The 26,989-nt window shown below is 42.7% G+C and overlaps 2 protein-coding genes and 1 pseudogene across 3 annotated transcripts in view; 1 reads left to right on the top strand and 2 right to left on the bottom strand.

The window, feature by feature from the left end:
- The window catches only part of ACOT13 (acyl-CoA thioesterase 13), an 812,642-nt gene that overhangs the window by 98,260 nt on the left and 687,393 nt on the right, over nt 1-26,989 (bottom strand). The gene's annotated exons all lie outside the window — the stretch shown is intronic.
- The window catches only part of KIAA0319 (KIAA0319 ortholog), a 105,041-nt gene that overhangs the window by 41,461 nt on the left and 36,591 nt on the right, over nt 1-26,989 (top strand). The window contains exons 2-7 of the mRNA XM_050788254.1: nt 6,789-6,946; nt 11,397-12,142; nt 18,721-18,913; nt 23,799-23,897; nt 25,147-25,244; nt 26,478-26,565. Coding sequence (XP_050644211.1) covers nt 6,892-6,946; nt 11,397-12,142; nt 18,721-18,913; nt 23,799-23,897; nt 25,147-25,244; nt 26,478-26,565 — 1,279 coding nt within the window. The 5' untranslated portion in view covers nt 6,789-6,891. The remainder of the gene's footprint in view (nt 1-6,788; nt 6,947-11,396; nt 12,143-18,720; nt 18,914-23,798; nt 23,898-25,146; nt 25,245-26,477; nt 26,566-26,989) is intronic.
- On the bottom strand, nt 8,033-10,817 carry LOC126953002 (keratin, type II cytoskeletal 8-like; annotated as a pseudogene).

Genomic DNA, 26,989 nt, shown 5'->3' with positions numbered 1-26,989 from the left:
TGGGCATTTAAGCATCTTCTTTCTACTATGCTGCCAATTACTTCATTCACAGTTGGGGAATGCAAAGTTATTTGGCCTGGAGAGCAGCAATTTTGAAATCATGTCATTTTAAAAAATGTTTTTAACGAAAGGAACATATTTGTATTTAAAATGCATACTTAAGCATTCTTTTTTTAACTAAAATTGTTAATATTAGTAGATGAGAAATAAGTAAAACCTAGAGGTATAAATGTGTCAGCTTATGTTTTAAATTCGTCCCTTTCCTCAGGAAGTTTACAATTTAGTTGAAGAGAAAATATACATACACCTAAAAAATTAATTGCTTCTGTAAGGAAACAAATGTTAGCTACCATATAAGTGATTTCAGAATACAGGGGTATATCTGCCACTTTAAAAATTATTAGATTGTCATTTGGCATTATAGTATTTGTGTTCTCCATAAAGCAGCCATTACTCACTGTAGGTGTCTGCTTTGATCTTACCTGAACCGAAGTATTTTATAACCCATAAACAGGAAAAAAAAAAAAAGGTCAAGTACTGTCACTTACCAGATAAAATTAGGTCTGGCTTTCTTTCTTTTCTTTTTTTGAGATGGAGTCTAGCTTTTGTTGCCCAGGCTGGAGTGCAATGGCATAATCTCGGCTCACTGCAACCTCCACCTCCTGGGTTCAAGTGATTCTCCCACCCTCAGCCTCTCAAGTAGCTGGGATTACAGGTGTGTGCCTCCACGCCTGGCTAATTTTTGTATTTTTAGTAGAGACAGGGTTTCACCATGTTGGTCAGGCTGGTCTCGAACTCCTGACCTCAGGTGATCCACCCGCCTCAGCCTCCCAAAGTGTTGGGATTACAGGCATGAGCCACTGCACCCGGCCTGGCTTCTTAGAAACAGATGTTCAAGATAAGCAGTGGTTTAAATGAGAGAAAAGTTTATTTTTTCCTCAAGAAATCAAAGGTTGGCTGTCCAGGGCTGGTAGGCAGTCCCGCGTCTTCAAGGACCCAGCTCCTTCCATCTTCCCAGCACTGGCTTGCTTTCTCAAGGCCTCCGTGTAGTCCTAGATGGCTGCTGTGGCAGCAGACCTTGTATTCTGTTCTAGGCAGCAGGAAGAAGAAAAGATGAGGAGGACAAAAAGAGCTTTCCTCAGAAGTTTTATTCAATAGTTCCTTTTCTGTCTCTTTGACCAGTGTATAATCACATGACCACACTAAGCTGCAAAAGGTGAGGGGTCTGTTAGTTGGGTATTCTGGGGCCCCAGATAATTATGTGTTTTATTACTAAGGAATAAATGGAGAATGTTCACTGAACAGGCAGTCTTTGCCACAGTCACCTTCATCTTATCCTTGAGCCTCATTCTTTGCATCTTTGACCTTCATCCCTCCGTTGTCCGTGTCCTGGCACAGAAAGTGCTCCATCAGTACTTGTTGAATACCTTTCTGTACTTTGCTCATTTCTGGCCCCATCTCTGGGCTCACCCCATTCCCACATCTCATTCATTCTCTGACACCAGTCCTGAGCCTTACCCCATCTCTGAATCAGTGATGTCATCACTATCACCCAAAGAAGGGAAAGAATTCAGCTGGGATGAGGCTTCTCAGATGGCCTAGGGGTCATGCGTGACCGGAAGCCTAGAGAAGGAATGAGATTGAGGAACAGGATATGGCCAGAAATATCAGGAGTCAGAAATATCCATTCCGGCCAGGTGCAGTGGCTCACACCTATAATCCCAACACTTTGGGAGACCGAGGTGGGCAGATCACTTGAGGTCAAGAGTTCGAGGCCAGCCTGGCCAACATGGCGAAACCCCGTCTCTACTAAAAATACAAAAATGAGCCGGGTATGGTGGTACGCACCTGCAGTCCCAGCTACTTGGGAGGCTGAGGTAGGAGAATCGTTTGAACCTGGGAGGTGGATGTTGCGTGAGCTGAGATTGCACCACTGCACTCCAGCCTAGGCAACAGAGTGAGACTCTGTCTCAAAAAATAAAAAATAAAAAATAAAAAATAAAAAAGAAACATCCATTCCAACATCTCTCGGTAATTTTGTTTAAAAACCTGTGTCAGAATGACCATATTAAAATATCTGTCTTCTATAAAAATGAAAACTACAAGTGTATTTTATTAATACAAAGGTAAGATGTGTTCAGTTTAGAAAAAATAGAAAATACGGATCAGAAAAGAAGCAAAAAAGGAAAAGGAAAAAAGCATTTATTATTGTCACCGGTTTTCACCATGGGAGGATGTTTCCTTTCAGATCTTTACATGTATACAATTGACCCATGCAGAGTTTATGGAAGGATATATGGGCTTGTACTATTTATAACATTTTGAACTTGTGAAGCCTTATTTTAAAAGTTCTATTTTGTCACTCGACTCAACTTTACCTTTGATCAAAATTGTTAAAGAGCTTGACAGGCTTTCTATGTAAATTCTTTAAATGTTTTCTTCCCTTTTAATGAAGACAGAAAACTACAGTGAGGTGGGCAGAAGGCAAGCAGCAGGAGAGAGCATGAGTCCGTCAAGAGAACTGGGTCATTCGGAGACTGAATAATAAGTAAGGAAAGTCTTAAGTAATCTAGAGTGGAATGGACGAACTTCACAGAACCATCAAAGAGGGTGGGGGTGCCACAGTGAAAGCTTGAGGTCTTGAGTCTAAAGACTGACTCTGAAACTCAGCGTCCTTTCCTGTAAAATGGGAATGAGAGCTCCTAACTCCTAACAGTTCCTACAAGTAGATCAGATAAGATAATATATGTGAAGCATTATTTAACCCATAAAGTACTAACTAACTATGTATTTAAAAAGCAACACTTGGCCAGGTGCAGTGGCTCATGCCTGTAATCCCAGCACTTTGGGAGGCCAAGGTGGGTGAATCACCTGAGGTCAGGAGTTTGACACCAGCCTGGCCAACGTGGTGAAACCCCTTCTCTACTAAAAATACAAAAATTAGCTGGCCATGGTGGTTGGCACCTGTAATCCTAGCTACTCAGGAGACTGAAGCAGGAGAATCACTTGAACCCGGGAGGAAGAGGTTGCTGTGAGCCAAGATCCCGGGAGGAAGAGGTTGCTGTGAGCCAAGATCATACCATTGCACTCCAACCTGGGTGACAAGAGCAAAACTCTGTCCCAAAATAACAAACAAAAACAAAAACAAAAAAGCAACACTTATAAGCTATTAGAACTGAAGGAATTTTGATAACACCTAGTCCATATGTCTTTTAATGTTGAGGAAATGGAGACGCATTGTCTTCTTACATTAATGTACCCCCCAAAAAGAACCTTAAATATGGTATTGAGAAGAGGAAACGCTTTTTATGCTGAGCACCTGTAAAGTTTGCACTGAGATAATGACAATGAATTGCTTTCCAGGTACGATATGGTTGTGAAAGTTGTACCTTGCACAACCAAAGGCATTCATCAAAGGGGCATGGGATTGGGAATTTGGTTTACAGTCCATTTGCCAAACTGTGTTCCTTCAGAGCAGTATCTTCTCTTAGAGCTACCTTTTCTTAATTTGCCTGAAGGAACCATATGGTACGGTGGAGGCCCAATCTTTATCCATGGGATTCTTGACTAATGATCTCTGGCTGATAGCGGTGTTGCTATTCTGGGCCCCAGCACCTTGGGCAGCTGAATAAATGTCATTTCTGGGAGGCCAGTTGCTCTTCTCTTGCCCTTTAGTTAGGGAGTAGTCGATGGCTGCAGATGGAAGGTGGCCAGTCTTCCCTTCCACCTCCCATCTCTAACATACTTTCCTCACTGGAAGCAAAGGGAGTTATTGGTGGCAAACTTTGCAGAACCAGGTATTCTTCCTCTAGGGTTTTAGGCATGAATGTTATGAAATGCTTACTGTTTTCTTTCTCCATTTTACCTTATCAAAGCAGGTGTTCTGATGGCCTCGGGTCCATTGTACTGACACAGAGGTGTTACACCCACCTCCTGACCTTACCTTAGCTCACCTTTGCTCTGGTTCCTTCGTGTCGCTTGGTCTAACTCAGCCCAACTCTGGACCTTAAAGGCCCTTTTCACCTACCCAGGGCATGGCCAGTGATGGTGTTAGGCTAGGCAGCACCTGTGCTCTGTGTGGTCGATGGCAGGCCCCTATGTGCAGTTCAACGGGCGGCACTCTTGTGATTTGAATTGTTCCTCGGTTAAACTCAAAAACAAGGCCTAGAACTTCCAGACACCATCTTAAGAGAATGTTATGTGTTTGATTTTGTTTGCAGGCTCCTTGTCGTTTCCGGTTATTTCCTGCCCCCACTAGGCTGCCACAGAGTTCTTAAATAACTTGACTGGAGACATCTGTAGGGGTGTTTCCCTCTCTTTTTTATCCCTATGACACTTATAAATTTCTAAAAGTACTGCAGTGCTTCTGGAAATGGGTGAGGAAGAGTCTTATCCTTCTATAAGTTTTTATCCACACATCCTCTGCGTGGAGGGAGGAGGAATGAAGGGGTGGGTGGGAAGACTGGTGTGAATTGGAACTAAAATCTAGTTTATCACAGCATACCATCTTGCAACTCACAGCAGGATTCTGACACCACATTAGGAAACCTTATGTAGATTTTTTGAACATTAGCTTGTGTGTTTCCTCCTGGGAGTCTGTGTTATGTATTTGAAATAATAAGCACTTGGAGTGCAGCTCCAAGTCCAGACTGCCTTGTACTGGTTCTTCTACCTTGGGCAAACCAGTTCACTTTTTTGAACCTCAATTGTATCATCTAATGCAGAGATAACAATATGTCTGGGTTGTTGTGAAGATCACACTGAGAAAGTACCAGGCAAAAATGAAGTGCTTATATTAACCAAATTCAATTAAATGTAAGATGCTAATGATTGTATTTAATAAGATGCATGATTATTTTAAATACCACTAAGGAAAAGAATGCTGTCAATTAAGCCAAGATTTATCACTTTCTTCTCACTTAGAATGTTTAAACAAATTGAAAGAAATGGAGGGGGGTGCTTATTTAGGCAGATTTTTATCATAAATCATTCTTGTGCATATGTTAAAAGGAACATATAACTGACACATTAAGGTATTCTTAAATTTTCTTCCTGCCCAATAACTTGTCAGTGCAGTTATTGATACCTGTGGCTTTTCCACATATTGCCTGTGCGCCATCATGAGCTTTGGGGAATGCAGCTTTGGGGGATGCAGCATTTCTTTTTTTTTTTTTTTTTTTTTTGAGACAGTGTCTCACTCTGTCGCCCAGGCTGGAGTGCAGTGGTACAATCTTGGCTCACTGCAAGCTCCGCCTCCTGGGTTCACGCCATTCTCCTGCCTCCGCCTCCAGAGTAGCTGGGACTACAGGCGCCTGCCACCATGCTTGGCTAATTTTTTGTATTTTTAGTAGAGACAGGGTTTCACCGTGTTAGCCAGGATGGTCTTGATCTCCTGACCTCGTGACCCACCTGCCTTGGCCTCCCAAAGTGCTGGGATTACAGGTGTGAGCCACCGCGCCCGGCTGGGATGCAGCATTTCTTAAGAGAGTGCCTCATGTTGTCTTTGGGATGTTCTTCCAAGCCTCTGACTCCAGTTCTGCACAGCTGATGTGCATGCATAAACAATACCATCCACTTCCTGCCTGGCATGTGGCCATCTGCAATTGTAGGACATCCTGATATCAGAAATGGTAAAATGTGAAAATATTTATGTGTTAGAATTTATGAAATATAGGCTGGGCACAATGGCTCACGCCTGTAATAGTTGAGAGGCTGAGATGGGCAGATCACTTGAGGCCAGGAGTTCGAGACCAGCCTGGCCAACATGGCAAAACCCCATCTCTACTAAAAATACAAAAATTAGCCAGGTGTGGTAGTTTGTGCCTGTAGTCCCACCTACTTGGAGGCTGAGGCACAAGAATCACTTGAACCCAGGAGGCAGAGATTGCAGTGAGCCAAGATTGTGCCACTGCACTCTAGCCTGGATGACAGTGCAAGACCCCGTCTCAAATATATATATATACACACATATATATATGAAATACAGTAGTATGATTTATTCCATCATTATTTCATAGTTTTAGCTTTGAGAGCCTGCATATAAAAGCAGACAATGGCCAGAACAAATATAAAATAGAACTTTGACCGACAATCCACAGCCTGGGAAACCAGTCCCTTATCTACAATAAGCAGCCTAGGAAGCCAGCCTGCTATAAGTCAGACTTGTAGGAAGCCAGGTTGCTGTCTCTAAAAACAATCCTGAAAGCTAAACAGCAACTTCTGTAACAGTCAGCCCCGAATGACCAGGACTTGATAATAACTAATGGCTTCCTTAATTTTTATCCCTTCTTCCAACTTTGGACCAGTCAGAGAACGCCAAACATGCCTCCTAACCAATCACGTAGGATGCCCCACTTCTAGTGAGCCGCCTGCAGCGTCCCCTTCCAACAGCCTCCAATTAGAGCACACCTGAGACTTTCCCTTTTTCCACTATAAAGTTTTCCCACTCCTCTGCCTGTCTCTGAGTCTCTGCCAAAGACAAGTGATGGTGGCTGACTGCCTTTCTATAGCAAGCTCTGAATAAATAGCCTTTGCTTTTCTCATTTTGTTGGTCCTCGTTTATTTCCACAGCTTGTAAGGAGAGTAAGCCTGAAATTCTTTGGCTCTTCTCAGGAACTATATTGGCTATTTGAACAAATGCTTTAGGTGGATGTTTGCCTGGGATGTGGCTCTGTGATGTGACCAGGACAGGCTTCCCACTGACATGAATAAATGATAGAAATAATTTGGGATGTTTCTACATTTACCTATTCTTTTCTTCCTTCCTCTTTTATGTTTTTCCTTTGAAGTTCTTGAGGCCAAATCTGGCTCCTAAAAAACATCAAAGGAAGCTTGCACCAAACGCTCTGCAGGGCCGCCTCAGAAGCCTGCCATCACCCAGTGTGGTGCAGAATGGCGCCCCCCACAGGTGTGCTCTCTTCATTGCTGCTGCTGGTGACAGTTGCAGGTAGGGAACTACTACCTTGGAGATACCCTTGTTGGGCTTGAGTTTCTTGTCTAGTGTAAGCAACTCAGATCAACCTGAGGTGAAGGTGCTGTTGGTTTGCTTTTCAATAGAATTATTTTACAGGTAAAAGCATGAAAGGCAGACCTCATGCATGAATGGTTTTCTGTAAACAGGAATTTAAGTTTATTATTATCATGACTATTCCATGGGGAAAATAAAATCACATTTCACATATACTAGGAAAACTTTATGTTTGTATACTGAAAAGAATTGCATACTAGATCTGGCTGGAAAGGCCAGACTTTCTTTGATCAGAAATCTTTATTTTCATTATACTCAGTTTGCTTTTGGTGGATACACCCATGGCAAAAAATCATTGGTGAGCATCATTTAAGAAGACCCATGACTAGGCTGGGCTGGCTAAGCCCATTTGAGTATACCAAGGATTGAGGGTGGTGATATGGCTAGAAAAAGTGTTTTGTACAGTTTATCAAAATGTAACAAAGCCATAATGAAGATAACCTTGGCAAGACCCTTGTTAAAATGCAATTTCTCATGCCACTCTCCAGGCCTACTGAATCAGAACTCCTAGGGGTGTGGCTCGGGGATCTGGGTTTTCAGCAGCACCTGGAGATGATTCAGAAGCACCCAAATTTTGGGCAGCACCATTTGATATGATGTGAGGGCCACTCCAGAAAGGATGGCCATTGGAAAAGCCCTGTCATGACTTGTAGATCACTTACTCCCCTCCATCCACCCATCTTACCAAACTCATTGCTGCTGAGTGTATGAGACAAAATGTCCCCTTATTTCATCTTTAATATATTCTAGAAAATATCTTCATTAATGTTTTAGATGATGTCATTAATGTTTAGAGACCCATATTTTTTTCCTTGCAAATCTCTACTTTTTCATTCCTTTTTGCCCTTTTCTTATGAGGCGTTCTCCCCTAATTCAAAATATGAATTCCTGAGTTATTGCATCCCAATAAATGTTATTTGCAATTTCCTCATCTTCCTTTTTTTTTTTTTTTTTTTTTTTTTGGGCAGTTGGCAGAACTAGCTGAGGGTTTATTTTGGAAAAAAAACCATTGAATTGTTTTGTAGCTGGAGGCATGGGCAAGGGGGATAGGGGATACCTCAGGCAGTGAACTCCCCCGCGGGTGGGCTGAGGGTGAGGGCTGAGCCTCAGGTGGGTCTCCTGTTCCCTATGCTCCCCTGCACAGCGGCCTCCCTAACAAGTTCTGGGGCAGTCACAGGAAGGGGTAGGCTGGGAGGGGCTGCTGTGGCCATTCACTTGGACAGAACATCAGAGGATTCAGACACCAGCTTCCTATCATGAATCTCGATCTTCTTCACAACCATGGCCCCGAAGGAGTTAGTGCCACTGAAGGAGCTGGAGCACCCACCAGAGCCAAAGCTGGAGCCCAGGCTGTAGCTGAGACCAGGGTTTGTGAGGCCCCCATAGGCCGAGCTCAGCTCACCTGAGTAGCCACTGGTGGTCTTCATATGGATACTCACGTTCTGCATCCCAGACTCCAGCCGGCTCTCCTCGCCCTCCAGCACCTTCCTGTAGGTGACAATCTTGATGTCCAGGGCTGGCTTGATGATCATCAGCTCCTCGTATTCATGCAGCTGCTGCGCCGTGTCCTGCATGGCCCACTGCAGGGTGGCCTCCAACTCGGACAGCTTGGCATTGGCATCCTTAATGGCCAGCTCCCCATGCTGCTCGGCATCCACAATGGTGGCCTCTAGAGAAACCCTCTGAGGCCCTCAGTCTCAGTCTGGAGCCAGCCGATGTTCTGATTCATCTCAGAGATCTCCGTCTTTGTATAATGCAGGTCATCCCTGTGCTTCCCAGCCAGAGCCTGCAGCTCCTCATACTTGACCTGGTGCAGGCTCTCAGCCCCGGCCTGGCTGCGGTTGGTGATATCCTTATACTGGGCCTTGACCTCAGCAGTACTGCTGTCCATGTCCAGAGAGCAGCTGTTGTCCATGGACAGCACCACAGATGTGTCCGAGATCTGGGACTGCAGCTCCCGGATCTCTTCTTCATACAGCTGCCTGAGGAGGTTGATCTCGTTGTTCTGCCCTTCCAGGCGAGACTCCTCCAGCTCTACCTTGTTCATGTAAGCTTTATCCACATGCTTCTTGATGAGGACAAATTCATTCTCTGTCGCTAAAATTTATTTGTTGATTTATTTATTTTTTTTTGAGATGGAGTCTCACTCTCACCCAGGCTGGAGTGCTATGGCAAGATCTCACTGCAACCTCTGCCTCCTGGGTTCAAGCAATTCTCCTGCCTCAGCTTCCCGAGTAGCTGGAATTACAGGCATCTGCCACTATGCCCAGCTAATTTTTGTATTTTTAGTAGAGACAGGATTTCACCATGTTGGTCAGGCTGGTCTCAAACTCCTGTCCTCAGGTGATTCACCCACCTCAGCCTCCCAAATTGTTCGGATTACAGATGTGAGCCACTGTGCCCAGCCTTCTCTAAAATTATTGATCTTGTCCTTGTACGTGTTCTTGAAATCCCTCACTAGCCCTGGGGTGTTGCCAAACTCGGCCTCCAGCTTCAGCTTTTCCTGGCCCAGCATGTCCAGCTGCTGCTGAAGGTTGATGTAGCAGTCAAACATGTGGTCCACATTCATCTGAACTGTCTTCTGCTGCTACAGGAGGCTCCAGTTGGTCTCCAGCACCTTGTTCTGTTGCTCCAGGAACCATACCTTGTTGTAAAGGAGGCAAACTTGTTGATGGTCTTGATCTGCTCCTTCTCCTGGGTGCACATGGCCTGGATGTTGGCGTCCACCTCCAGCTTAAGGGGGCTCAGCAGGCTCTAGTTGACTGTGATGGCTGTGATGCCCTCCATACCACTCGTCCCACCATAGCCTCCACCTGGACCCATACTGGTGCCCAAGCCACCTTGGAAGCTGCTGCTGCTGCCTACTCAAGAGAAGCTCAAGGAGCTGATGCTGGCACCAGACCAGCTTGTGTAGGAGTGGCTGCTGAAGGCCCAGGGGCCAGAAGTAGACACCTTGTAGGACTTATGGGCCACCTTGATGGACATGGTGGAGGCAAGAGGACTGAACCAGGTGGAGATTCAAGAAGGTGCACATGCTTCTATGTGCTTTTTTTTTTTGAGATAGGGTCTTGCTCTGTCACCCGGGCTGGAGTGCAGTGGTGCCATCATGGCTCACTACAACCTCAACCTCCTGGGCTTAAGCAATCCTCCCACATTGGCCTCACAAAGTGCTGGGATTACAGGTGTGAACCATCACACTCAGCCTTCACACTCAGCCTTCTCTATCTTTTTTACCTTTGTAAAGGCTCAACAGTGATTTTATTAATTTGTTAACAATCATCAAGTAACTAGTATACCCACAGATTGGGCTAGGATTTATAGAGCACACAAACATGGGCGACAGGTTCCCTGGTCTCCAGTCTGATCGTTCTTGAAGAGCTTTCTAGAGTGTGTCTAATAGATTCTGAAGTAATTCTGGCAACTTGGACCAAATGAAGAATGATTTAGTTGTTGGGAGCCTTGCCTTCTCAAACTTTATTTGGCATTAAGATCTTTGCTTTTAACGTATGTATATCGAAACAGCCCCCATTCAGGTGATCTTTTGCAGAACAAAGGAACGGCGCACCCCAGAGGTGTGCCAAGGAATCCACCACCTCCAGCCACACTGAAAGCTGCCCTAAGCTTTGAGTTGAAGGCTCCTGCCTTACAAAGGTCTCCTTGCCTCCTTGTGACAGTTTGCTTCCCTGTCCATTTATCCAGCATCAAGATAGCCTGCAAGACTTAAAATCAATTAACAATAAAACAAAGACATGATGCTATTTTGTAAAGTAAACATGTATAACTGAATTTTATATCAGGAGCAAAATATTATAAATAATATAAATATAATGTAGAAGACTATTTCTGTTAAGTAAGTGGAGTGAAACTATATGAAAAAAGAACAAATGGATGGAAGGGTGCATGGATAGGTGGAAGAATCTGGATGGATGAGTGGGTGGACGGGTGGAGGGATGGAGTGATGGATGGGTGAGTGGAAAGGTAGAAGAATGGAAAGATGGATGGATGGATGGGAGGATGGATGCATGGATAGATGGATGGAAAAGTAGAAGGGTAGATGGATGGATATGTGGGTGAAAGGATGGATAGACAGATGGGTAGAAAGGCGGAAAGATAGGAGGAAAGATGGATGGGTGGATGAATGGAAGGATGAGTGGATGGAAGATGAATGAGTGGGTGGGAAGGTAGGAGAATGAATGTATGGATGGATGGTTTGATGGATTGCTGTGATCTTTCTGTGGAAAATGCCGATTGTTTATTTGCTTGCCAGACTGGCCAGGGATTGAGAAGACTCCCTTTTCCTAGTTTCTTAAGCTGGAGGTGCTTCCCTGTATATGCCTTTCTCCTTCATTAGAAACTACTTTGTTTACAGGTTGTGCCTGTAAGCAGTGCAGCGAGGGGAGGACGTATTCCAATGCAGTCATTTCACCTAACTTGGAAACCACCAGAATCATGCGGGTGTCTCACACCTTCCCTGTCGTAGACTGCACAGCCGCTTGCTGTGACCTGTCCAGCTGTGACCTGGCCTGGTGGTTCGAGGGCCACTGCTACCTGGTGAGCTGCCCCCACAAAGAGAACTGTGAGCCCAAGAAGATGGGCCCCATCAGGTCTTATCTCACTTTTGTGCTCAGGCCTGTTCAGAGGCCTGCACAGCTGCTGGACTATGGGGACATGATGCTGAACAGGGGCTCCCCCTCGGGGATCTGGGGGGACTCACCTGAGGATATCAGAAAGGACTTACCCTTTCTAGGCAAAGATTGGGGACTAGGGGAGATGTCTGAGTACTCAGATGACTACCGGGAGCTGGAGAAGGACCTCTTGCAACCCAATGGCAAGCAGGAGCCCAGAGGGAGTGCCGAGTACATGGACTGGGGCCTACTGCCAGGCAGCGAGGGGGGCTTCAACTCCTCTGTTGGAGACAGCCCTGAGGTGCCAGCAGAGACACAGCAGGACCCTGAGCTCCATTACCTGAATGAGTCAGCTTCAACCCCTGCCCCAAAACTCCCTGAGAGAAGTGTGTTGCTTCCCTTGCTGACTACCCCATCTTCAGGAGAACTGTTGGAGAAAGAAAAGGCTTCTCAGCTCCAGGAACAATCCAGCAACAGCTCTGGAAAAGAGGTGGGTGTGTTCAGGATGTGCTTGGGGGTGGGATGGGCTGAGTGGGGCAGAGCGCAGGAGGGGCTGAATTTCAGGAGCCAGGCACTCATTCAGGCTGTGTGAGCTTAAGGAGGTTCCTCCTAAGGGCACCTATCTCAGGTGGTGGCGGGAAAGATGACTGTCTCTCAGAGATTTCTAGGAAGCAGAACATCTCATTCCTTTGCTATGCCTCCATGGCCAGGCTGTTAAAAAGAACAAATAGTTCTGCCTGCCACCACGCCCAGCTAATATTTTTGTATTTTTAGTAGAGATGGGGTTTCACCATGTTAGCCAGGATGGTCTAGATCTCCTGACCTCATGATCCACCCGCCTTGGCCTCCCAAAGTGCTGGGATTACAGGTGTGAGATACCGCGCCCGGAGACTCTAGCAATATTTAAAGCAAAGGGAGATGGTATAGAAGTCCCTGGAGCCAGCGCATATACCCAGGGGCTTTGAAAATCCACCCTAGTAGGTTTCTTCAAGACTGAACAGGTGCTTTGGCTGCTAGAAACTCCATGTGGCATCATGAACAGTTGGATAGGATGAGAGAGATATGAAGGAGAGAACTTAAGCATCATAAAATGTTCCATGAAAAAGCTCAGGTGAAAAAAGAATGAGGGTCACGGCAGTGGAGCGATTTCAAAAGCAGGTGGAAAGCTGAGTGTTAATGGCAGGAGGTCTGGGAGACAGACAATGAGAACTGTGTGGTGAGGAGAGGGTAGTTGGAGAGCTCGGAGGCTGCTTGTTTGGAAACTGGTCAGGACTTGAAAATGTGATGAGCATGTTGATCAGAGGAAGCTGAGTATAGGTCAAATAAAGTAAAAAAAAAAAAAAAAAAAAAAAAAAAGCTGGGAGTACATTAAGAATTTTTTAAAGGAGGTTTCCTTTTTTAAATTCCAGTGCTTATGTTAGAATAAGTTAGGAATGCTGGATTGAATTGACTATACATTATAATCTCAACCATGAAAAATGTTTAAAAAGGTCTAGAAGTCATTTTTAAGTGGTTTTTTTTTTTTTTTTTTTTTTTTTTTTTTTTTTTGAGACAGAATCTTGCTCTGTCACCCAGGCTGGAGTGCAGTGGCACGATCTCGGCTCACTGCAACCTCCGCCTCCCAGGTTCAAGCGATTCTTCTGCCTCAGCCTTCCAGGTAGCTGGGACTACAGGTGTGCAACACCATGCCTGGCTAATTTTTGTATTTTTTAGTAGAGATGGATTTTCACTATGTTGGCCAAGATGGCCTCGAACTCCTGACCTCAAATGATACACCTGCCTTGGCCTCCTAAAGTGTTGGGATTACAGGCATGAGCCACCGTGCCCAGCCAAGATTTAATCAGAAGGTTTTTTTCTGCTTATATTTTTCTGAATTTTGAAGTGTCTATATTTTTCTGTACTTATAATTGGATTAAAATGAAAAAACTTCCTTTTTTTTTTTTTTTTTTTTGAGATAGAGTCTCACTCTGTCACCCAGGCTGGAGTGCAGTGGCTGGTCTCGGCTTACTGCAACCTCTGCTGCCCAGGTTCAAGTGATTCTCCTGCCTCAGCTTCCTGAGTAGCTGAGATTACAGGCACCTGCCACCACGCCTGGCTAATTTTTGTATTTTTAGTAGAGATGGGCTTTCACCATATTGGTCAGGCTGGTTTTGAATTCCTGACCTCATGATCCACCTGCCTCTGCCTCCCAAAGTGCTGGGATTACAGGCGTGAGCCACTATGCCTGTCCTGAAAACACTTTCAATTTCAATTTTAATTAAAATAATTAAAAGTAATCTGAAAGTATTAGAGATTAACCATGTTCTTTATTCATATCAGTAAATGTTAATATAATACCCTCTTTTATATTGCCAAGTCATTTACTTCCTGGTTTATACAGATGGAACTCTCTGAAATTAAGCTCTATTAAAAATCTTTTGGCTCATTAGTTCTTTGAGGTTGGTTTTGTTAAAAGATAACTATTCAAATAGGCGAAATTGTGAATTGTTTAGATATAAAATGAACATGTGTTAGAGATTTTATTCTACTCATTAATCACTGAAGGAACTAGATTATAATTATCCTACAAGAAAACCTGAAGAAAAGGCACATTCATAGGTTAAAAAATATATTGAAATGAGTGTGCAAATAGAGGCAAAACTGGGTTTCCAGTGAGGAAAGGAGAGAGTTCAGTTGAAACTCTAGCAGACAGGAGAATTTACATGTCTATAGACAATAATTATTTTACATTTTTATCATTTTTATAACCTATAACTTATAGAGTTGTAAAAATAGCTCAAATACAAGAATGACTAGCGTCAGATAACCTGGAGGGGTATCCAGTAGATAATGTTTTTTATTTATTTTTATCTTCTTTTAATTTTTTGAGACAGGGTCTTACTTTGTCACCCAGGCTGGAGTGGAGCGGCATCATCTCAGCTCACTGCAGCCTCGACCTCCTGGGCTCAAGCAGTCCTCCCAACTCAGCCCCACAAGGTAGCTGGGACTACAGGCACGTGCCGCCATACCCAGCTGATTTTTATATTTTTGGTAGAGATGGGATTTTGCCATGTTGCCCAGGCTGCTCTCAAACTCCTGAGCTCAAGCGATCTGCCTGCCTTGGCCTCCCAAAATGCTAGGATTACATATGTGAGCCACCTTGCCCCACCGATAACATGCTGCTTTCCACTGAAATACAAAGTTTCCTCTAAAGTACATTAGATTTGTAGACAATCTCTGAGTAACTGTTCATAAAAATTAGATGCATAGCATAATAAGAAATCATTTACTCAAGCCCAATACACTGCGCACAACTGTTATCCCAATTACTTGGGAGATGGAGGTAGGAGAATTGCTTGAACCTACAAGTTAGAGACCAGCCTGGGCAACACAGTGAGAACCCATCTCTTAAAACAAAAAGAAAAGAAACATTATTTCATTCTGATGCAGTGCAAAGTTTGGAATTGATGACAGAAACTAAGATCTCTACTCTCACCAAAAAAATATGTAAAATAGTTCAATTAGGTAAAGGTATCTAGAAAATTCAGTGGGGAAAGAATAGTATTTTCAACAAATGGTGTTAGGACAACTGGATATTTACATGCAAAAGAACGAATTTAGACCCCTATCTCATACCTTATTTTTAAAAAATTAACTCAAAATGGACCAACGATCTCAATATATGAGTTAAAACTATAAAAGACATGGAAGAAAACTCCGCATAAATCTTTGTAAACTTAGGCTAGGCAAGTATTTCTTAGTACATCAAAAGCATAGCAATAAAATAGAAAAATGGTAAATTTGAATTAATCAAAAGTAGAAACTTTTGTATTTCAGATGACGACATCAAAAAAGTAAAGCTTTCTTGAGGGAATAAATAAATATACTATAAAATGGGATAAATATACCATAAATATTGTATACTGAATATATAAATAACTCTTACGACTTACTAATAAAAAGACAACCCAACTCAAACATGGGCAAAGGATCTGAATAGAATTTCTCCAAAGATCGTAGAAGAATGGCCAAGATGCTCAGCACCATTAATCTTTAGGGAAATGCAAGTCAAAACCACAATGAGATACCACTTCACATCTCCTAGATGGCTAGAATAAAAACTTAAAACAGATAATAAGTGTTAGTAAGGATGCAGAGAAATTGGAACTCTCATACACTGCTGGTGGGAATGTGAGATGTTGCAGCCACTTTGGTTTGTTTTTGTTTTTTGTTTTTTGAGAGACAGGGTCTTGTTCCGCACCCAGGTCAAAATGCCGCGGTGCAGCATGGCTTATTGCAGACTTAAACTCCTGGGCTCCAGTGATTCTGTCACCTCAGCCTCCGGAGTAGCTGGGACCACAATGCCCAGCTAATTTTTTTATTTTTATTTTTGTAGAGATAGAGTCTCACCCTGTTGCCCAGCCTGGTCTCAAACTCCTGGGCTTAAAGAATCCTCCCGCTTTGGCCTCCTAAAATGCTGGGATTATAGGTGTGAACAATTACGGCTGGCCCCAGTGTAGCTGCTTTGGAAGACAATCTTGCATTTCCTCAAAATGTTAAATGCAGAGTTACCATATGACCCAGGAATTCCACTTTTGGGTATTTACACAAGAGAAAGAAAACATGTCCATATAGAAACTTGTACATGAATATTTATAACAGTACTATGCATAAAATAGTGCTGTCGAATAGGACATCTAGGAAAAATAAATCAAGATCAGATTTGTAGAGGATAAAGGACATTTTTTTGCAACTGTGTTTTCCAGTGGACAAGACTAGAGAAATCACCTAAAACAAGTCGTTTCAAAATAAATGAGTAGAGAACATAGAAACAAGAGCCATTTGAAACTTTTACTGATGAGGCCCAGGTTAACTTGAAGGCTGAAATGGGTGATGCCGTGCTCATGGCTTCCCATAGAGGATTCATTTTTCTTTGGAGGGGTTTGTCAGAGAGGACCTTGTGTCCTGATGACTTAGTGAGGAGTTCTGTGCTGGAGGTTGGGGGTGGATTTCTGAATAGTGAAGGGAAGAATCGGCATGTGATTCCAGCCTGGAGAGGCAGCATGGTGGAAAAGTGAATGTTTTAGAGAAGAGCAGGATGAGGGTTTTCTTCCCCTTCAGCCATTTCTGGCTTAGTGACCTTGGCCCAAAGTGCCTTAATTTCTTTGACCACTGTCTACCTTCATTCTTTATTTCAACTTGGCAATAATTTTTCAGGACTTGATAAAACTAAAAAAAAAAAAAAAAAAAAAAAAAAATTCAATTCAATTCATCCTATGGGATTTGCAAAGACCCCAGTATAAAATGTTATGGACACATAACATTACTGCAGCCCTGGTTTGCAGTAATTCTGAATTTCATGCTGTTCTTAGAGAGCACAGATTCAATGAACAGCTTAATCCGTAGCACTCACTTCACAAATCCGGATACCTGAAAATTCAATTCAATTAAACATCTTTAAATCATATAGTAGACCCACTACCTGATTTTTAAAATGTTGGTCAATTGGTTTCCCTTAGTTTGATCAATACAGCTTAATTTCATCATTTCGTCTTTTTTTTTTTTTTTTTTTGCCCTGGTTCTGGAAATTTAGTTGCAGAAGGTTTCACCAGTTGCCTAGCAAATATCTGGAACCCAGTGGGGGCTCAGTTACTATTAGTAGTGATATAAATGATCACACTTCCAAGCACAAAATGTATGCCATATCCTTACTGACTTTTCTCAACTGTAGAAAAGAGTAGTTGTTTTTTCAATTAGCACCAATGGCCCCCTCTCTGATTTACATTTGAATTATAGCTTTTCTTTCTGTGGGTTTCTCACTGTGCATGGCCCCTGTGGGTCTTCTATATTCTTAGTCTAAGAGTTTTACTTTCCTGGCCCCACACAGTTACTGACTAAAAGTCTCAGAAGATATTTTATTATCATGATATGAGACTTCGGCACAAACTGTTTAGTTCAAAAACTTTAACTTGGCTAATTCTGTAACTTTAAGTTATCGGTTATACACAATGAATAAAATGAATAAAGATGACTTACTCTAGAAGCCTGTTTACTATTGAATTATTTGATTGTCTTCAATTGTTGCTTTAGTGGTTGTCTTAGCTTGTGCTGCTGTGACAAAATACCATTGTAGTAGTCCATTCTTACACTGCTATAAAGACATATCCAAGACTGGTTAATTAATAAAGGAAAGAGGTTTAATTAACTCACAGTTCCGCATGGCTGGGGAGGCCCCAGGGAACTTACAGTCATGGCAGCAGGTAAGAGAGCAAGCAGGGGAAATGCCAGATGCTTATAAAACCACCAGATCTCGTGAGAACTCACTATCACAAGAACAGCATGGATGAAACCGTTCCCATGATCCAGTTACCTCCATCTGGTCTCTCCCTTGACATGTGGGGATTATAATTCAAGATGAGATTTGGGTGGGGGCACAAAGCCTAGCCATACCAACCATGAACTGGGTGGCTTAAACAACAGACATTTATATCTCACAGTACTACAGTTTGGAGGTCTGAGATCAGGATGCCAGCAGGGTTGGGTTCTTGGTGAGGGTTTCGTGATTTATAGGTAGTCATCTTTTTGCTGTGTCCTTACAAGGAGGAAAGAGAACTAGCTAGCTCTCTCTCCTCTACGTGTAAGGGCACCAATCCTATTTATGAAGGCTTTACCCTCAAATCTAATTACTTCCCAAAGGCCCTACCTCCAAATACTATCACATTGAGGGTTAGGATTTCAACAAATGAATTTTGGGGGGTGGAAGGAGGTGTGGGGCAGAAACATTCAGTCCATTGAACTCATCAGTTTAGGGGCTACTATAATTACTTTCTCATTCTTTGAGTGTTTGTGTATGTTCACCTATACTAATTGTCCAACCCACAGTTGCCTTATATTTCTAATAGACAGCAAAGAGAGTGCTTGAGAGAGATGGTCTAGAGTTCCAGAGTTTTGCAATATTATTCATGGTTTTTCAAACATTACTGAAGCTAATTTATGAAAAAGGTTGGTAACACTGAGTTGCTTGAAGAGTTGAACTGTTTTTTTTTTTTTTTTTTTAATAACAATTTATCCTTGTAATTGATCCCATAGGTTCTAATGCCTTCCCATAGTCTTCCTCCAGCAAGCCTGGAGCTCAGCTCAGCCACCGTGGAGAAAAGCCCAGTGCTCACAGTCACCCTGGGGAGTACAGAGCACAGCATCCCAACACCTCCCACTAGCACAGCCCCCTCTGGGTCCACCCCATCTGAGCTACCCATATCTCCTACCACTGCTCCCAGGACAGGTAACTTTTAAAAAATACAATTTCAAGAAATGTACTGAAGATAGGCTGTAGAATTTGGTAGTGACAACTTTTAAAGTTTACTCATTCCCTCCAGGCACATTTTTGAGCATCTATCATGTGCCAGAAACAGTTCTGCATACTGGGAATAAAAAGATGAATAAGACATTGTCTTTTCCCTCAGGGACTCCATAGTCCAAGAGAGGAGACTGACAGGTAAAGAGGTGGTTCTGATACAATATGGTAAGTGCTGTGAGAGGTTGCTGTGGGAGCAAAGGGGCACCCTGATCCACTAGGAGGGTCCAGGGATGCCTTTCCAGAGGAGACGATGCTAGGATATAGTGAGCCAGCAAAGATGGCATTGGTCTGTTGTTCAGGTGGAGGGAGCAACATGTGTAATAACAATAGTGATCATTGTATCTACTGAGCACTTACAGAGTGCCAGGCAATATGCTCAGTGCTTCCCAACCATCATCTCTCATTCATTGCCTGTGCAAGAAGACAGAAGTACAAGAGCTCCTGGGACATTTCGGAAGAACTGTAAGGAATTCAGTATGGCTGGAACTGGATTGGTAAGCAGGACAATAACTGGAAAGATCGTGTATTTTGTGCTAAAGATTCTGCACTTTACTGGATGGGTATAGAGAATCCCTGAATGGTTTTAAGCAGGAAAGCAAAATGATCAGATTGGTATTAAGAAATAGTGTGGGATGAGCTCGGTGGCTCACACCTGTAATCCCAGCCCTTTGGGAAGCCCAGGCAAGTAGATCATGAGGTCAGGAGTTCGAGACCAGCCTGGCCAACATGGTGAAACCCCATCTCTACTGAAAATACAGAACAATTAGCTGGGCATGGTGGCACACACCTGTAATCCCAGCTACTTGGGAGGTTGAGGCAGGAGAATTGCTTGAACCTGGGAGGCAGAGGTTGCAGTTAGCCGAGATCACTCCACTGCACTCCAGCCTGGGCAACAGAGCAAGACTGTCTTGAAAAAACTAAAAAACGAATAAAAAGAGGCTGGGCGCAGTGGCTCATGCCTGTAATCCCAGCACTTTGGGAGGCTGAGGTGGGAGGATCCTGAGGTCAGGAGATCGAGACCATCCTGGCTAACACGGTAAAACCCCATCTCTACTAAAAATACAAAAAATTAGCCAGACATGGTGGTGGGTGCCTGTAGTCCCAGTTACTCGGGAGGCTGAGGCAGGAGAATGGCGTGAACCCGGGAGGTGGAGCTTGCAGTGAGCTGAGATCGCGCCACTGCACTCCAGCCTGGGCGACAGAGCAAGACTCCATCCCAAGAAAAAAAAACAAAAGGGAAAAAAAAGAAAATAGTGTGGAGTTGACTAGAGGCAACAAGATCCATAAAAAGGCTATGGTGAGTGATTACAGAGATGGAGGGAAGGAACCAGATTTAGGAGACAGGAAGGGAGCAGATTCACAAGGATTTGATGAGTGATTGAATGAATGTAAGGATGTAAAGGAAGAGGACGCTAAGACATATGAAAATACAGAATTAAAATTAGATGAGCGGTTGGGCTGAAGATAAAGGATTGCGAGTCATCAGTGTGGAGGTGATAGTTGGAGACATGGGGAACATGGGAGATCATCCAGGGAGAGAGGGGGGTGAGCTGAGGAGAGGCCTGAGGACTGGAACTTTGGGGACATCATTATATAAGGAGCTGGAAGTGCAGAAGGAGTCTGCAAAACTGATTGGGCAGTTGTGCCAGAGAGGTGGGAGACAAAGAGGAAAGCTAGAGGGAGAGAGTTCTATCGAGGAGGAGGGAATAATTTTCCATCTACCCTTCTAAGTTCCAGGCTAGTGCCCCTGTAACAAAAGATAGATTCACAAGAGAAAACAAAAAACAAGTTTATAGCTACATCTTACCTACATGTGGGAGATACCCAGGGAAATAAGGAAATCTCAAAGAGGTTTTATTACATTATATAAACTTATATAAGCTTATATAAGCCTGGAACTCTGGCTTATATAGCATCTTGAATTAAAACAAGGAAAGAAGATAGTGGGGAAGGCAATTGGCCAAAGGTGCCCAGAATAAGCAAAGTAAGCAAGAGTGAGGTTTATCATGCAGATTTGTCAGGACCTTCTCTATTGATGTGGATCTCTCGAAATTTAGTCACCCTTCTCTTCCCAGTATAGAAGGAGAGATACCCTTACAAATGGAGATTTCCTTTATAGATATAAATTTCTCTTACAAAGGAGTAACTTGTACTCTGTTTTCAGAGCTCCTCTTGGTCTGGTGTTTCTTTAAAAAACAAAAAAACAAAAACAAAAAAACACAGAGCTCAAAATAATCCTTATATAATATAGTTGCAATGGCATATTCTAGTTTCTTATAGTCTGTGAACCAGAAGTATATGAGACAGGTCTCAATCAATTTAGAAAGTTTATTTTGCCAAGGTTAAGGACTCACCAGTGACACAGCCTCAGGAGGTCCTGATGACATGTACCCCAAGGTGGTCAGGGTACAGCTTGGTTTTTTTTTGTTTTGAGATGGCGTCTTGCTTTGTGGCCAGGCTGGAGTGCAGTGGCGTGACCTTGGCTCACTGCAGCCTCTGCCTCCGAGGTTCAAGCGATTTGCCTACCTCAGCTTCCTAAGTAGCTGGGATTACAGGCACCCACTACCATGCCCGGCTAATTTTTATATTTTTAGTAGAGACGGGGTTTCTCTGTGTTGGCCAGCCTGGTCTCGAACTTCTGACTTCAAGTGATCCACCTGCGTCAGCCTCCCAAAGTACTGGGATTACAGGTGTGAGCCACTGTGCCTGGCCACCTTGGTTTTATACATTTTAGGGAGACATAAGACATCAATCAGTGTGTGTGAGATGTACATTGGTTCAGTCCAGAAAGGCATGACAACTGGAAGGGGGTCTTTCAGGTCACAGGTAGATAAGAGACAAATATTGCATTGAGTCTTTGATCAGTCTTTCACTGAATACACAATTTACTTGTGAGAGGGGGTAGAGGAATAGTCACTTATGCCTTGTCTGGCTCAGTGAATGTGTATTTTTTCGTAAACAATAGGGCAGAGGAAGCAATTAGATATGCATTTGTCTCAGGTGAGCAGAGGGATGACTGAGCTCTGTCCTTTTCCCCACCCCCTGCACCTGTAAAGATAAGCTATTGATTTACACTGCCAGGGTGAAATTCCACAAAACTGTTTTAGGGCAAGGATCTTGAGGCCCACAAGGAATTTCTTTGTGGGCAAATTATAAGGGAGGCATGTAGCTTTTTTTTTTTTTTTTTTTAAATCTTTGTATGTATTTGTTTAGGAATACAATGAGGTGCAGGTTTGCCTGACACAGTTCCCAGCTTGACTTTTCCCTTTGGCTTAGTGATTTGGGGGTCCCGAGATTTATTTCCCTTTCACAAATCATATTTTGGGGTGGCATGTTGTGGTCTCCTGTAGTTCCAAAAATGAAGACGTATCAAAGCTTCATGTGTTGCAGAGGTCATGGTGAGGATTGCAAAGCTTCCATTAGATTTTCCAATAAGGAAGCTATTAGAATATACAAGACCTAAGGGTCATGTTTCCTGAGCTTTTCTGTGGGCAATGTATTTTGGAGATTACTCTCTCTAACTTTTGTATTTACTTTGATCCTGAGCTTCCACAGAGAGAAAGATAATAGTGGAAGAGAAGCTGTGTAGTATACGGAAAAAGAAACTGGCCTGGGAGTTTGGTCCAGGATCTTTGCATTTTAATAGAACCTACTGCATACAGTTGTAATGAGGATTAAATGAACTGATCATTTTAAAGCCCTTGGGGCAATGCCTAGCACACTTTAATCTGATATATAAGTGTTTGTTGAAATACATACATTTAAATTAATTAAATATTGGTGGACCTATTGCTAATTACCATACAGCTTTGGACAACTTTGCTTTTCTAGGATTTAATTTCCCCGTCTACAACATGATAGGTTTGGGTCAATGTCCTTTCTAGGTCTACAGTTGCTGACTTTCAGGATAAAGAGTTAGTGAAAATGACAAGAGAGGAGCCAGCAAAGCCACTGAGAGCCCCTGCAGCTGATCTAGGAGGCACTCGAGGGACTGAGGACTGAGAGGTGGGGAGTGGATTAAATGAACAACCTGTCTGACATCTCCTCACAGCTGATCCCTCTGGAGAGCACCCAGCTTTTTTTAAAAATCTGCTTTTCTCTGTGTGGTGTCTGGACATGTCACAATATATTTTACAAGTGAAACTAATGTCCAATGGAGTCAAACCGATAGAATTTATGAATATATCAATGTAATCTGGTTATAGAGAAAGTAAACAAGTATTGTTCTGAATGTTTACTTGGTGGCTAAGCACTTTTGATAAGACTTAATGTTCCTGCTGCTTAAGTTAAAATAGGCTTTTTATATTGAGGGACTGGATTTTGTCTTGGAAAGGTTCCAAATACAAGGTCATTAGCAGTAATTCATGAGGCTACTATCAGAACTGAGTGCAGTGTGACTAATGAGACAGAAACACTTAGGATTACACTCAATCTTTTTATAACTAAAAATAGCTCACACCAGGGAGTCAAGAAAAGCTGGTAGCAAGGGAGAAAATGGACCCAATCCACAATTGCGTGAAACCTGTTTCACGCAACTCTTGTCACCCAATACATTGCTCAGTCAATTTGAATCATTATTTTTGTCACAGTGCCAACTCACATTTGTGGTTTAAAACCCTGCACTATAATACAGTGTGCAGTTCAATTTCTAGCCAGAGGAAGAACGTGCCTTAGCTAAAATCTTACGAAGAACTATTACAAAAACATATGCTATTTTAATGTATGGATACTAAAAACAGATCTAGTGTAGAGCAGTAATGTAACAAATTATATTATACAATTACATGTATTATTTCTAATTAACTTTTAGTGAAAGAACTTATGGTATCGGCTGGAGATAACCTAATTATAACTTTACCCGACAATGAAGTTGAACTGAAGGCCTTTGTTGTGCCAGCGCCACCTGCAGGTGAGAGCTTAACCTTCCTTCCTGACCGCTAGGAACTGGAGTGTTCTTCCCTAGCAGGTCCTTACAGACTGTTTACAATGCCGATTCTTTTTCACAACGTTGCACAACGTCACAAACAAAGGTGGAAGACAAGGCTTTGATTATCCTTAAGCATCAAAATTTGTTGAAATAGTTTAAAATGGAGTAAGAATCTAGGAAATTAAGTACAGTATGTATCATTTAATTGATCAGGATGGAAAGTCATACATTTCTGATGATACAAAGCAGATCAGGAGAGGTTGCCATGTACCAGTTCTTGACCTGTGATAACCCATAGAACCTGGGAAGATTCCACCGGGATGAGAGGGAAGTGGCGTGCACCCATAGGTTTGTTTGCAGATACTGTGGCGTTGACAATCACGGCTCTGAGGTTCTCAGGATGCCTCACACTAGCTGCTCAAAAAATTTTATTCAAAATGCTCTTTCTTCTACTTGTCCAGTGCTCTACCATTCAGTAAGCATTTGACCTGGGACTTGTGGCCTGTCAAATGCATTGTTCTTAAGGTGTTTGACTATTTCTCATTTGGTTTAGTTCCTTAATTCATTTTTTTTCTCCATCACATATTGGTCAAAATTTTATACACAGAGATGATAATATTTGGCATTTGCATTTTAATCCTTTGAGATGAGGTATCTTATATTTTAACTACTAATATCTGAAGTTGGGAGACAGTTTCATCTTAACATAGATATGTTTATACTCTGTTTTTGTGTCCTTAAATAAAGCCCTACAACAGATCAAATGAATTGAAATGTCCTTGCCTTTTGTTAAAAAGAGAAAAGTACAGTGGATTATACTATGTTAAAACTGATGTGGATAGTCAGATGTAGCCTCCTAGAAAAAAACTCATCAAATACTAACAGTTAAATTAGGGAGGTTTTGTTTTTTTAACTTTATACATTTTAAAAATTTCCTGTAAGTTGTATGTTTTTATAACAAAAAAAGAAATGTTACATTAAGAAGATATGTGTTATTCTTTACTTGGCTGATAGTTGAAAGTCAAGTTCATAAGATGATAGCAAGAGCGAGGGGATAAAAACAAATAGACTCAAAAAATATATATATAAGTTTAAAAAAAAAAGAAAGCTGAGTTGAGTATATCTAAGGTAATCTGCACTGGTGGTTTAAAGACTGTCATCTTCCCTCTGCCCAGGTTATCTAGTGACCTCTCAGAATTTATAACTACTCATATTTATTTTTTGCTCTCAGAAACAACCTACAGCTATGAATGGAGTTTAATAAGCCACCCCATAGACTACCAAGGTGAAATAAAACAAGGACACATGCAAACTCTTAATCTCTCTCAAGTAAGTAACTGGAGACTGGTTGTGTCTGACAGCACAGCATAACAGCATAGAACTCAGTTAATACCTTCTTAGCTACTGAACCCAAATGTCTTTCTTTTTTTTGGAGAGAGTCTTGCTCTGTTGCCCAGGCTGGAGTGCAGTAGCACAATTATAGCTCACTGCAACCTCTGCCTCCTGGGTTCAAGTGATTCTCCTACCTCAGCCTCCCGAGTAGCTGGGATTACAGGTGCGTGTCACCACGCCCAGCTAATTTTTTTGTATTTTTAGTAGAGGTGGGGTTTCACCATGTTGGCCAGGCTGGTTTTGAATTCCTGACCTCAAGTGATCTGCCCTCCTTGGCTTCCCAAAGTGCTGGGATTACAGGCGTGAGCCACCATGCCTAGCTGCAAACATCTTTCTTATGGTAAGATCAAAAGAAGGATATGAACGAGTGAAGTTTCAGCCATGCAAGTAGGCAGGCAGATGGTTAAGAGGCTTTGGATGGCTTTTCTTTATTTGGGCTACTTGGTATATCTCAGTTTGGGGAAAAGAGCCTGGTTGTCCCACAAGCATTGCATTGAGGTTAAAAACCAGATCTAACTCTTGCTCTCCTTGCAGTGTTAAGGACATTTTACTTATCTCTGGTTCTCAATCCAGCATGTCTCTAGAGTTGCAAATAATTCCATTCCAGGTCACAAATTACCCTATCACATGTTGCTCTATGATACAAGCATTCACAAGAAACATGCCCTCTTTCTGGCCTAGGAGGATATATAAACCGACTTAGCGACTAGGGGTCTAGTTTCCTACCAGATGATTATGTTGACTTCATCTCCTGGGATCACACAGCTAATGGTACAACACAGACTTGCATCACCCTCATGTCATGGAGCTCTGTTTCTCAAAGTGTGGCATCCAGACCACTGGCAACCAACGTACTAGAGCTAGGTGGTAAAAATGCAAGATTCCATACGCATGTTTGAGAACTGCTGCCCTCTGCTGGTCCATCTCACCCAGGCCTCTGTGAAGCCCTCTGTAGCGAAGCTAAAGGCCTGTGTAGGTGATCCTTAGTGTTCCAGAATTCAGGCTTCAAACATGTGGCAGCCACTTGGCAGATCCAAATGAGACTCTCTCCTGAGCCCCTTCTCTATGCTGACTTTAGGAGTGTGGCTTCTGGGACATTTTAGCTTTTTCTAGGTAGCGGACCCATCATGTCTTGCATGTTGAATTGTATAACTTTTCTTTATGTTACAGTTGTCCGTTGGACTTTATGTCTTCAAAGTTGCTGTTTCTAGTGAAAACGCCTTTGGAGAAGGATTTGTCAATGTCACTGTTAAGCCTGGTAAGCCTGTGTAAGAGAATGGCCTCCTGTTGTACACATTTATCTCAATTTTTGGTGCCTGGATGACTATGTCTATATTTATCTACCTATCTATCTAGAGAGAGAAAACCTATTTTGAATTAGGCTCCATTGTAGAGAAAACACGCAAAGATTATTATTTTTTTCTACCTTTCATATATCACTTAGTACTTGCTTGACAAGGTTATTGCTGGCTGCTCTTGAAAGGTGGTGAATCCAACTTAGCCCTCTCTATCTGACATTTATGCCATCCTCTCTAACTTCTACCTCCACTCTCCATGATTCAGCACCTTTGGAGCAGGGGCATGTTAAATACACTCAACTGAGCAACCAAGAGGTCAGGGGAAAATGTGTGCCCATTGATCAGTATATTCGTGTCAATTAGAAACAGGTGGTTCTTGGGCTG

This window comes from Macaca thibetana, chromosome 4, assembly GCF_024542745.1.
Source record: "Macaca thibetana thibetana isolate TM-01 chromosome 4, ASM2454274v1, whole genome shotgun sequence".
NCBI lineage: Eukaryota > Metazoa > Chordata > Mammalia > Primates > Cercopithecidae > Macaca > Macaca thibetana.
The sequence above is the reverse complement of the archived record's forward strand: the minus strand, read 5'-3'. Positions and strand labels throughout refer to the sequence as shown.